We start from the raw sequence: 11,261 nt of genomic DNA, 5'->3' as shown, positions 1-11,261 counted from the left end.
CACTCACACTCACACTCACACACACACACTCACACACACACACACCTTAGGACTGGAGCCAGAGAGCAGCTCATTAAATCGTCTCATTATTCAAGTCCAAAAATCAGAGCCTTACCGCATCCGATTCATTCATCTTGATTGTCATTTTGTTGACAGCGTCGGCCGCTTTGTTTACCATCCTCAATATTCCGGCCCCACTCAGCGCCTGTGTGCTAACCGCTCGCGGCAGCTGGAATAAAATGACAAATAAGGGCAAACAAACCGGTTAACAGGCCGCGGCTCAGACCCGTCCCGCGGGGAGCGTTTCTCCTCCCGCAGCGCACTGGGATTTTCTCCAGTCCCATACATTTCAATGCCGGTCCAATTTAATACATTTCACCCTGGAAAACTCTCAGAGGGCCCGCGGGCAAAAATAGCTTTCAATCGGCCCGAGCGTTTAGCCCTTTACAATTGCTGCAGTCTTCCATTATACATACTTAATACAGACACTCTCGGCACTCACGCCAAAGCCACTTCTGGGCCTATAAAGAGAAAATCAGACTGGAGGAGCAGAGATTCATTGTATCTGTTCAGTGTGTTATTCAGGAAATGATCTACAGTGTGATGTTATTAACACAGCTGACTTTATGAGCGCTGTACGTAATATAATGCACAGAAAACACGATTGTTCCGCTTCATGTATAATCTGATGTCAAGTTAATTGATTCTGAAACATCTACATGCAGTGTTTTTTCATTATACATTCAAGAGAAGCACCAGGAAACCACATTTAGATGAAAACTGGTTTCCGCCGAGGAATAAAACAAAAAATGCTAACTGTGACTTTTTTTCCCTTGCAATTGCAAGCTTATACCTCACAATTCATACCTCACAATTCTGGCAGTTCAGAGTTTATTTCTTGAGAATTCTGACTTTTTGTTTCTGAAGCACAATACAAAAACAAAAAAAAGGAATTGCAACTTTTTAAACATTTTTTAAGACTTTTTTTCTCAAAATGTTAAGTTCATATCTGGTAATTCTAAGATTATTTCTTGCAATTCTGAGTTTATATCTCAATTCTGAGTTTATTTCTTGTAATTCTGAGTTTATATGTCAAATCTGAGTTTATTTCTCAATTCAGACTTTATTTCTCAATTCAGACTTTATATCTCAATTCTGAGTTTATTTCTAAATTCTGAGTTTATTTGTCAATTCTGAGTTTATTTCTTGTATTTCTGAGTTTAAATCTCAATTCTGAGTTTATTTCCAATTCAGTTTATTTCTCAATTCTGAGTTTATATCTTAATTCTGAGTTTAGTTCTTGTAATTCTGAGTTTATTTCTCAATTCTGAGTTTATATCTCAATTCAGGCTTTATATCTCAATTCAGATTTTATATCTCAATTCTGAGTTTATTTCTAAATTCTGAGTTTATTTGTCAATTCTAAGTTTATTTCTTGTATTTCTGAGTTTATATCTCAATTCTGAGTTTATTTCCAATTCAGTTTATTTCTCAGTTCTGAGTTTATATCTTAATTCTGAGTTTAGTTCTTGTAATTCTGAGTTTATATCTCAATTCTGAGTTTATTTCCAATTCAGTTTATTTCTCAGTTCTGAGTTTATATCTTAATTCTGAGTTTAGTTCTTGTAATTCTGAGTTTATATCTCAATTCTGAGTTTATTTCCAATTCAGTTTATTTCTCAGTTCTGAGTTTATATCTTAATTCTGAGTTTAGTTCTTGTAATTCTGAGTTTATATCTCAATTCTGAGTTTATATCCCAATTCTGAGTTTACTTCTCAATTCTGAGTTTATATCTCAATTCAGACTTTATATCTCAATTCTGAGTTTATTTCTAAATTCTGAGTTTATTTGTCAATTCTGAGTTTATTTCTTGTAATTCTGAGTTTATTTCTCAATTCTGAGTTTATTTCTCAATTCTGAGTTTATTTTTTTATTTCTGAGTTTATATCTCAATTCTGAGTTTATTTCCCAATTCAGTTTATTTCTCAGTTCTGAGTTTATATCTTAATTCTGAGTTTAGTTCTTGTAATTCTGCGTTTATATCTCAATTCTGAGTTTATTTCTAAATTCTGAGTTTATTTGTCAATTCTGAGTTTATTTCTAAATTCTGAGTTTATTTGTCAATTCTGAGTTTATTTCTAAATTCTGAGTTTATTTGTCAATTCTGAGTTTATTTCTAAATTCTGAGTTTATTTGTCAATTCTGAGTTTATTTCCCAATTCAGTTTATTTCTCAGTTCTGAGTTTATATCTTAATTCTGAGTTTAGTTCTTGTAATTCTGCGTTTATATCTCAATTCTGAGTTTATATCCCAATTCTGAGTTTATTTCTCAATTCTGAGTTTATATCTTAATTCTGAGTTTATTTCTTGTAATTCTGAGTTTATAACTCAATTCTGAGTTTATTTCTCAATTCAGAGTTTATTTTTGTAATTCTGAGTTTATTTCTCAATTCGGAGTTTATTTCTTGCAATTCTGAGTTTATTTCTCAATTCAGAGTTTATTTCTTGTAATTCTAAGTTTATTTATTGTATTTCTGAGTTTATGTCTCAATTCTGAGTTTATTTCCCAGTTCAGAGTTTATTTCTCAATTCTGAGTTTATTTCTTGTAATTTTGAGTTTATATCTCAATTATCCGTTTATTTCTCAATTCTGAGTTTATTTCTTGTAATTCTGAGTTTATTTCTCAATTCTGAGTTTATTTCTTGTATTTTGTTAGTTTATATATCAATTCTGAGTTTATTTCTTGTAATTCTGAGTTTATATCCCAATTCTGAGTTTATTTCTCAATTCAGAGTTTATTTTTGTAATTCTGATTTTATTTATCAATTCTGAATTTATTTCTTGTATTTCTGAGTTTATTTCCCAATTCAGTTTATTTATCAATTCTGAGTTTATTTCTTGTATTTCTGAGTTTATTTCTCAATTCTGAGTTTATTTCTCAATTCATAGTTTATTTCTTGTAATTCTGAGTTTATTTATCAATTCTGAGTTTATATCTTAATTCTGAGTTTATTTATCAATTCAGAGATTATTTCTTGTAATTCTGAGTTTATTTCTCAATTCTGAGTTTAATTCTTGTAATTCTGAGTTTATTTATAGTATTTCTTAGTTTATATCTTAATTCAGTTTATTTCTTGTAATTCTGAGTTTATATTTTCTAATTCTGAGTTTATTTCTTCCCATTTTAAGTTTATTTCTTGAAATTCAGAGAGTTTTAATCTCTCAGTTCTGAATGTATTTCTCAATTCAGAGTTGACTTCTGGTAATACAGGGTTTATATCTCACAATTCTGAGAAACTTTCTCAAAATTGCAAGAAAATTGCAATTACCTCTTTGAATTTTTTCATCCCGTGGCGGAAATGAGCTTCCATAATTATACCCACAAGAAACAGTAGAAATTTTACCACATTGTCAATAGTAGCTGTTACCTCTAGTTATTGTTAATGCAAATTTATTAAAGGTACGAAATGCTGTAAACTACAGACAGAATGGGGAAAATTACTGATGTAGCTTATTCAGATGGGAGTAAAATCCTGATAATGATGAGCCCATATAAAAGATGTCTATGGTTTACAGAAACGGCGACGGTACCTCTGAACTCTCCAGAAACTGCAGGACATCGGGGTCTTTGAGCAGCGCTGGGTGTTTGACGGTCCTCAGCAGATACCTGCAACACAAACACACATCTCCCATCAGCATCCAGTTCTGAACCAGATGAAGTCTACAGCCGAGCCGCTGACCTTCACGTCAGTCTGCGGCCGGATAAAAAGGGCACAGAAATGTCAGCGCTTCACTTAACTGTAATTTTTATTCGATTCATCAGTTTGTGCAAAACCAGGAGCGCAGCAGCGATCAGCGGCGGAGAGAACGGCAGGACAGCAGCAAACCTCCAAAATTATTTATCTAATATTTCTTGCTTAACCTTTTAGCCACAAAAGAGCAGAACACGAGTGATCTTTCCAGCGCATCAGCCGAACAGAAAACAGAGATTCACAGGGAGCCAACTAGGCCTGGGTATCGATTCGATTCATACACTGCAAAAAATTATTCTCTTGCTTAGTGTTTTTGTCTTGTTTTCTAGTATAAATATCTAGAAATTCTTGAATCAGGATGAATTTACTGTACAAGTAAAATGACTTAAGATATTACGTCTTGTTTTCTGTAAAAAAAATGTTAAAAAATGTGTTAGTTTTTGCTTAAAACGAGCAAAAATATCTGCCAATGAGGCAATAAAAATAATCTTGTTTAGCCTTTGAATTAAGATTATTTTTCTTGCCCCATTAGCAGATATTTTTGCTCGTTTGAAGCAAAAACTAACACAATTTTGATGATTTTTTTTAGAAAACAAGACTTTAATATCTTAAATCATTTTACTCGTACAGTAAATTCATCTTGATTCAAGAATGTTTAGATATTTATACTAGAAAACAAGACACAAACACGAAGTAAGAGAATCATTTTTGCAGTGTAACTCGTGTAATGTGTTGGTCGCCACACATTAAAGAGCCACAAAAACACATTTATTGCTTGAATTTAGTGATGAAACTGAAAGAATTTGAAAGCTGAGACTTTGTTTCATAACAAAAGTAACAAAGCACAAAGAGTATTAAGATTATTGAATGGGTGGAGCTACAAATAATATTTTATTCACACATGAACTTTTATAAAACAGTGCAGATCGACTCATCTCACTTAAATTAATTAGTCTTAATACCTTTCCAAAGCAGATCTTCTCTTCTCTACAAACTCCACTGATGACAGATCCTCTTTCCCCACTTTGACCTTCGTCATTCCTGAAACACACACACAGACATACACACCACAAGCTCATCATTGATCTGACGCCATCAGATCACGTCTCTGATCATTCGTGCACGGACTTACCCACAATGCTCTTCTCAGGCGCAGGAGGAACGATGTAGCCCATGTGCATGTACTTGGAGGCTAATTTACTGTGCAAGCCCAGAAAATCACTGAAGCGCCTCTTGACGCAGACCTCGTCTCTGCTGAATATAGACAGACTGGTCTGCAAACACAGAGAAAGAGAGTCACACACGTCCTCCAGGAGATCCACAACATCTCAGACCAGAACCTAAAGCTTTTCTTACTTTGGTCAACACTTTATAGACCATGTACGCATTCATGCCGTCACCTAGAAAAACAAAGAAATTAATCACAATCAGAATCGACATGTGTGCACAAATACACAAGAAACTGTGGTAAATCTTAATATATAAATAAATAAATCATATAAAATAAAGTATATATAAATAAAAAACAAACAAATAAATAAATAAAGATAAATATGAAAAAAATATATAAATAAATAAATAAATGTATATATATATATACACACACACACACACACACATAAAAATTTATTCATTAATATTGATAAAAATTGTATATATATACACACACACACACACACAGTATATGAGTAAATAAATAAATACCAATTCCCATGACACATATAAAATAAATAAGTAAATAAATATAAAATTATATATATATATACACACTACTATTCAAAAGTTTGGGATCAGAAGGATTTGTAATGTTTTTTACAGGAGTCTCTTCTGCTCATCAAAGCTGCATTTATTTCATCAAAGATACAGGAAAAAGATGTATATTGTGAAATATTATTATGATGTAAAATAACGTTTTTCTATTTTAATATACATTAAAATCTAATTTATTCCTGTGATGCAAAGCATCATAACTCCAGTCTTCAGTGTCACATGATCTTCAGAAATCATTCTAATATGCTGATTTATTATCAGAGCTGGAAACTGTTGCTGCTTCATATTTGTTTGGAAGCTGTGATACTTTTTTTCAGGATTCTTTGATGAATAAAAAGTTCAAAAGAAGAGCGTTTATTTAAAATAGAAATCTTTTCTAGCAATATACACTACTGTTCAAAAGTTTGGGGTCTGTACATTTATATTCTTTCTTTTTTTTTTAAAGAAATTAAAACTTTTATTCAGCGAGGATGTGTTAAATTGATAAGAAGTGATAGCAAAGATTTATATTTTGAATAAATGCTGTTCTTTTTAACTTTTTATTCATCAAAGAATCCTGAAAAAAGTATCAGTTTCCAAAAAACACAACTGTTGCAACATTGATAATTCTAATAATAAATCAGCATATTAGAATGATTTCTGAAGATCATGTGACACGTTATACTGGAGTAATGATGATGGAAATTCAGCGCTGCATCACAGAAATAAATTATATTTTAAAGGATATTAAAACAGAAATCGTTGTTTTATATTCTAATAACATTTTGCAAGATTACTGTTTTTTTCTGTATTTTTGATCAAATAAATGCAGCCTTGATGAGCAGAAGAGACTTCTTTAAACACATTACAAGTCTCACTGATCCCAAACTTTTGACCGGCAGTGTATACATATATATAAAACAAATACAATTAGATATTCTGAGGCAAAACATGTCAACACAGAAACTGATTTCTCACCAAAAACACTGGTTTGTTTTTAGAAAAAGGACGAATGCTCCCTAAATGAGCGACTGTAGACGTGTTTAACGTTGAGTTTTTCTAGCAGTGAGTATGAGGTGTCACAAACATTAAAACTAGAAACACAGAGAGAGTGTAATGTATTTCCGGTGTTGCAGCTCAGAGCGAATCCTGCTCCTGATAACATCTGAAAAGCTCTATGGATTCACAGCTCGTCCTCAAACACCTTACCAACTTTCTCAGGGTCAGAAACCGAGATCTGGATGTCAAACGTGTCCCTGTTTTCCTCTTCATCTTCATCCTAGAGAGGAAGAGTCCAGTGAACGTGAGAAACATATGTGATTTACAGCAGGCTAAACATATTGAAGTATTCACGCAAACATAATCTGTTCTGTCTGAAGTGAGGCATCTTGATTCAAGAATGTTGATATTTATACTAGAACACAAGACAAAAACACTAAGCAAGAGAATCATTTTTTGCAGTGCATACTTTTTTCTTTCTTATATTTGTTCTTTTTTTTGTTGTTGCATCGGTTCTTGTTTATAACAACAAAGATGCAATAAAAAACAGCTGTATTTTGATTATTAATCCAGTAATGATTATAGCGGCGGAAAAGAAAGACAAAAGCTTTGAAATCTTCAGAAAAATCAGTTTTTCTCTTAATTGACTTCAAACAGATGTAGCTCAGTCATTTTCCGATTCCAACAAATCATGCATCTTTGTGAAGGGCATTCAATAGAGAATGAATAGAAAAATCAATAGAGAATTTTTGAAAATGTGCTCATTGTGACTCATTTCGCCAGCACTGGTCACAAATGTGGTTCTGTGAGTCAAACCGCATGATCTCTGAGAACGAGATCACTAGTAGACCGGTCACCATAACAACTTTTTGTTGTGCGATATATTGCTCCAGAAATAATTGCAATAAGCGATATTATTCTCATTTTAAAGACCGTTTTATGCCACTAAATATATAATCATAATCTAACAGCGTAATAACGCAAGAAGGCCTACACACTTCCAAATGACAACAAGCTTTTAATTTTTAAGAATATTTAGATCATGCAAATTAAGTATCAAAATATTAGATACCTTAAAAAACCTGAATAAATACTACATAAACATTTTATAACAAAAAGTGCAAAGATTTGTCCCTGCCCTTCTTTTCTCTGTAAGTGAAGGATGCACACTATTGCTGAGAAACACAAGCACTACTCAGCACTCAGATGTGCGTCAGATCTCTAAACAAGATCATATCTGCAGATGAAACTTTGCTCGTAGAAGCATTTTTTAAATGTGAACGAGCAGCTCATGATACACTGCGTTCTGTTCGAGAAGCTGCAGAAGACACAGGCGCAAGTGGAACGTACAAAACATGCCGACATTCATTTTTAAGTAAATATAATGTGCGATATACTCCGCCACCAAAAATGAGGTCCTGTGCATGTATTGTGTGATAAGTGTATATATTGATTATTGACAGGCCTAGATGAGAGTAGAGCGTGCTTCACCTGGTCCGGCGAGCGGTCGAACACGTCTGCTCTGGAGCTGATCATCACAGGTGTCACAGGCGTGATGACGGGAGACGGGCCGTCTGACAGGATCGGCTGACGCTCTGGACTGTCTAGAGACACTTCCTCCGTCGCTTCTGAAAGAGTTACACAAACACTGCTGAGAAAATCATGCATACACTTCAGAAAACTCTCACTTCAGTTCATTACTAACTAAATGCAGTATGCCATTTACTATGCAGTTCAAAAGGTTGGGGTCGGTGAGATTTTTAATGTTTCTGAAAGAAGGCTCTTCTGCTCAGCAAGGCTGCATTTATTTGATCAAAAATGCAGTAAAAATGTGAAATATTATTATAATTTACAATAACTGTTTTCTATGTGAATATGTGTTAAACTGTAATGTATTTCTGTGATGCGCAGCTGTATTTTCAGCATCATTACTCCAGTCTTCAGTGTCACGTGATCTTCAGAAATCAGTATAATATGCTGCTGCTCAACAAACATTTCTGATTATTATTATCAATTAAATATATATATATATAATATATAATATATAATTAAAAGTAGGGCTAAGAGTAAAAAATAAAAAACACAAAGTAGATAGATAGATTATTAATTGTGATTAATCGCATCCAAAATAAGTTTTTATTCACATATGTATGTGTTCTGTGTATATTTATTAAGTATATATAAATAGATGCGATTAATCGTGATTAATCGTTTGACAGCACTAATATATATCTAAATATATATACACACACACACACACACACACACAGATTTATCAATATGGAAAACAGTTGTGCTGCTTCATATCTTTTTTTAAGGATTCAAAGATGAATAGAAAGTTCAAAAGAACAGTATTTATTTGAAAGAGAAACATTTTGTAACATTATAAATGCCTACTGTCACCTTTGATCAGTTTAATGCATCAATGACAAATAAAAGTATTCATTTCTTTCATTAAAAAATATATATATCGCACTGACCACAAACATCTGAACAGCAGTATATGTGACATCACTGTTCTGCTGTGAGCCAATAGAAACAGAGCATTCTCAAAACTATCCAATCCTGAAGCTCCACGTTCTGAATATGTAAATAGCTCATTACTGGATCGGAGACGGATTGTAACATCTACAGACTCTGAGAACGCGTTATAATCAAACCCGATTCTAGAATCACAGACCAGCGAAGAGGTCGTCGGGGTCGTCGTCCAGCAGCATGGGCTCGGCTTTGGGTCCGTTAGAGCTGGGGCTGATGTCCTCTGCAGACAGACGAGCCGCTTCTGGAGACTGAGAGAGAAAACACACCGCGAGCGCTCAGCATTCTGTCAGCTTTCAGCAGAGACTAAACAACACTAAACAGGCCACAGGAGAACCACATCAGGACATCCCAAAACTGTAAATAATCTAACTCTAACAATATTACTCTAATAAGACTGTAAGTTTCACTCTTAAAAAAAGAAGGAAGTGACACGCCTCCTCACACTTCAGCTCAAGTGAAACAATAATATTAAAGCAATAATCCCCGATCTATAATATTATATTAAATATTATATAATAATAGAATTTCAATTATTTTAATAATAATATATATAATTATTACAAGCTTTGTAACGGAATGTTTTCTTTTGTACTTTGCGTCCAACTTTCTTCAGTAGATCTACAGAAACTAATCCAGCCATGTAGATGTTGCTGAGTGTTAGATCGGTTACTGTGACGCTCGCTCTCTTCTCGTCACACACTCCAGCAGCTCATTAAAGTTAATGTTCACACAGTTTCTCTCACAGGACAGACTCATGACCAGAAGCACAGGGAATAGTGCGAAGGGTCTCAGAGTCCGCTGATGGGCTGTAAAAGAGCCCAGCATCACATCAGCAGATATGAGTTCATTTCACAAAAGCATGTGCTGGCTCTATTTTGCTTCAATATCACGTCTCTTCTTTCAGTTTAGTGGAAAGAAATCATCCAAAACACATTTAAGTGAATTATGAATTTGGGTTATTCATCCAATCTTCAGATGTATGTGCTGGACATGCATTCAAATTGATGCATATTTAATGAGATAATGCCTTATTTGCATATTTAAACAAAACATTGGTGTTCCACACCAAAACCATAATGCTGTATTTCTTTATAATAAAAACATATGACATACTTGGGCAAATGTCAAAATAACGCTAAAATTATTTTAAGAGTATATTTGCAAAAACAGATAACTCAGTTTTTTATTTTCAAAAATCATGTTTTTTATTATGTTATCATGTTTTTATTGTGTTAGTTAGCTGTATTTGTTAATTTTACTTAATCAAAATAACCCAACTGCAGTGTGATTGAGATTAATTGGAATGCACAATTAAAACATTTTTAAAAACGCAGTTATCTGTTTTTGTAAATTAACTCTTCTTTCGTTGGTGAGAAGCTATATTAGGTTTATAGCCATTCTCATGAGTTTTACTCTAACTTTGGCTTCCTCGCGTTATCATTTTAGTTATCAATTGCTGAAAATGAATCTAATGTAAACAGATGATGTCTGCGCTGACGCGACGCAGTGTTGATGTGCGGAGAGCCCTGCTGCGCATGCGCGCTCGCATCTCTACTCTCGTAATTCAATGAAATCTGTCAGAATCAGGTGGAAATACGCCGCTGATGTTTGGCTGATTATGAATATTGATTTGTGATTAGAGAGTGTGAGCAGAAGGGCGTGTCGATCCGCTGCGGTGGTCGGTGAAGGGGACCGTAGCGCGCAGCTTTGTCTCACCTCCATCGCGCTGACGAACAGATCCTCCTCACCCTCCGTCTGCGCGGAGCCCGACAGCGCTGCAGCATCCCTCTCCTCCGACATCTTCAACAACAACCGCCGGCTCAACCTCAGACACACCGCGAGTGTGCGGCGAAGCCTGTCATGTGACCGAGTCTCGTGACAGAGGCGCTTCATGCAGCTCATGCTCCGCCCTCACAGCGCAGAACACACACACACACACACACACACACACACATGTTGTGTTTCCATGTTTTATGGGGACATTCCATAGCCGTAATGGTTTTTAGACTGTACAAACTGTATGTGTTATTGCCCTACACCAACCCTACCCCTAAACCTACCCCTTACAGGAAACTTTGTGCATTTTTACTTTCTCAAAAAAACTCATTCTGTATGATTTATAAGCTTGTTTCCTCATGGGGACCTCAAAAATGTCCCCACAAGGTCAAAATTTACTAGTATTACTATCCTTGTGGGGACATTTGGTCCCCATAACGTGATA

General features: G+C 34.4%; 1 protein-coding gene across 2 annotated transcripts in view; it reads right to left on the bottom strand.

Annotated features, from left to right (window-relative positions):
* Positions 1–10,962, bottom strand: part of LOC107703631 (sorting nexin-2) — a 17,878-nt gene extending 6,916 nt beyond the window's left edge. For both annotated transcript variants that reach the window (XM_016506337.1, XM_016506336.1), the window contains exons 1-9: positions 10,757–10,962; positions 9,183–9,288; positions 7,994–8,130; positions 6,713–6,782; positions 5,111–5,154; positions 4,887–5,028; positions 4,717–4,795; positions 3,594–3,669; positions 116–229 (exon numbers count right to left, since the gene is read on the bottom strand). In XM_016506337.1, coding sequence (XP_016361823.1) covers positions 116–229; positions 3,594–3,669; positions 4,717–4,795; positions 4,887–5,028; positions 5,111–5,154; positions 6,713–6,782; positions 7,994–8,130; positions 9,183–9,288; positions 10,757–10,942 — 954 coding nt within the window. In that variant the 5' untranslated portion in view covers positions 10,943–10,962. The remainder of the gene's footprint in view (positions 1–115; positions 230–3,593; positions 3,670–4,716; positions 4,796–4,886; positions 5,029–5,110; positions 5,155–6,712; positions 6,783–7,993; positions 8,131–9,182; positions 9,289–10,756) is intronic.
* Positions 10,963–11,261: the final 299 nt, after the last annotated feature.

The sequence above is a fragment of the Sinocyclocheilus anshuiensis genome, unplaced genomic scaffold, assembly GCF_001515605.1.
Source record: "Sinocyclocheilus anshuiensis isolate Anshui unplaced genomic scaffold, SAMN03320099.WGS_v1.1 scaffold1324, whole genome shotgun sequence".
Taxonomy (NCBI): Eukaryota; Metazoa; Chordata; class Actinopteri; order Cypriniformes; family Cyprinidae; genus Sinocyclocheilus; species Sinocyclocheilus anshuiensis.
Note: the sequence above shows the minus strand (reverse complement) of the source record. Positions and strands in the feature narration are given on the sequence as shown.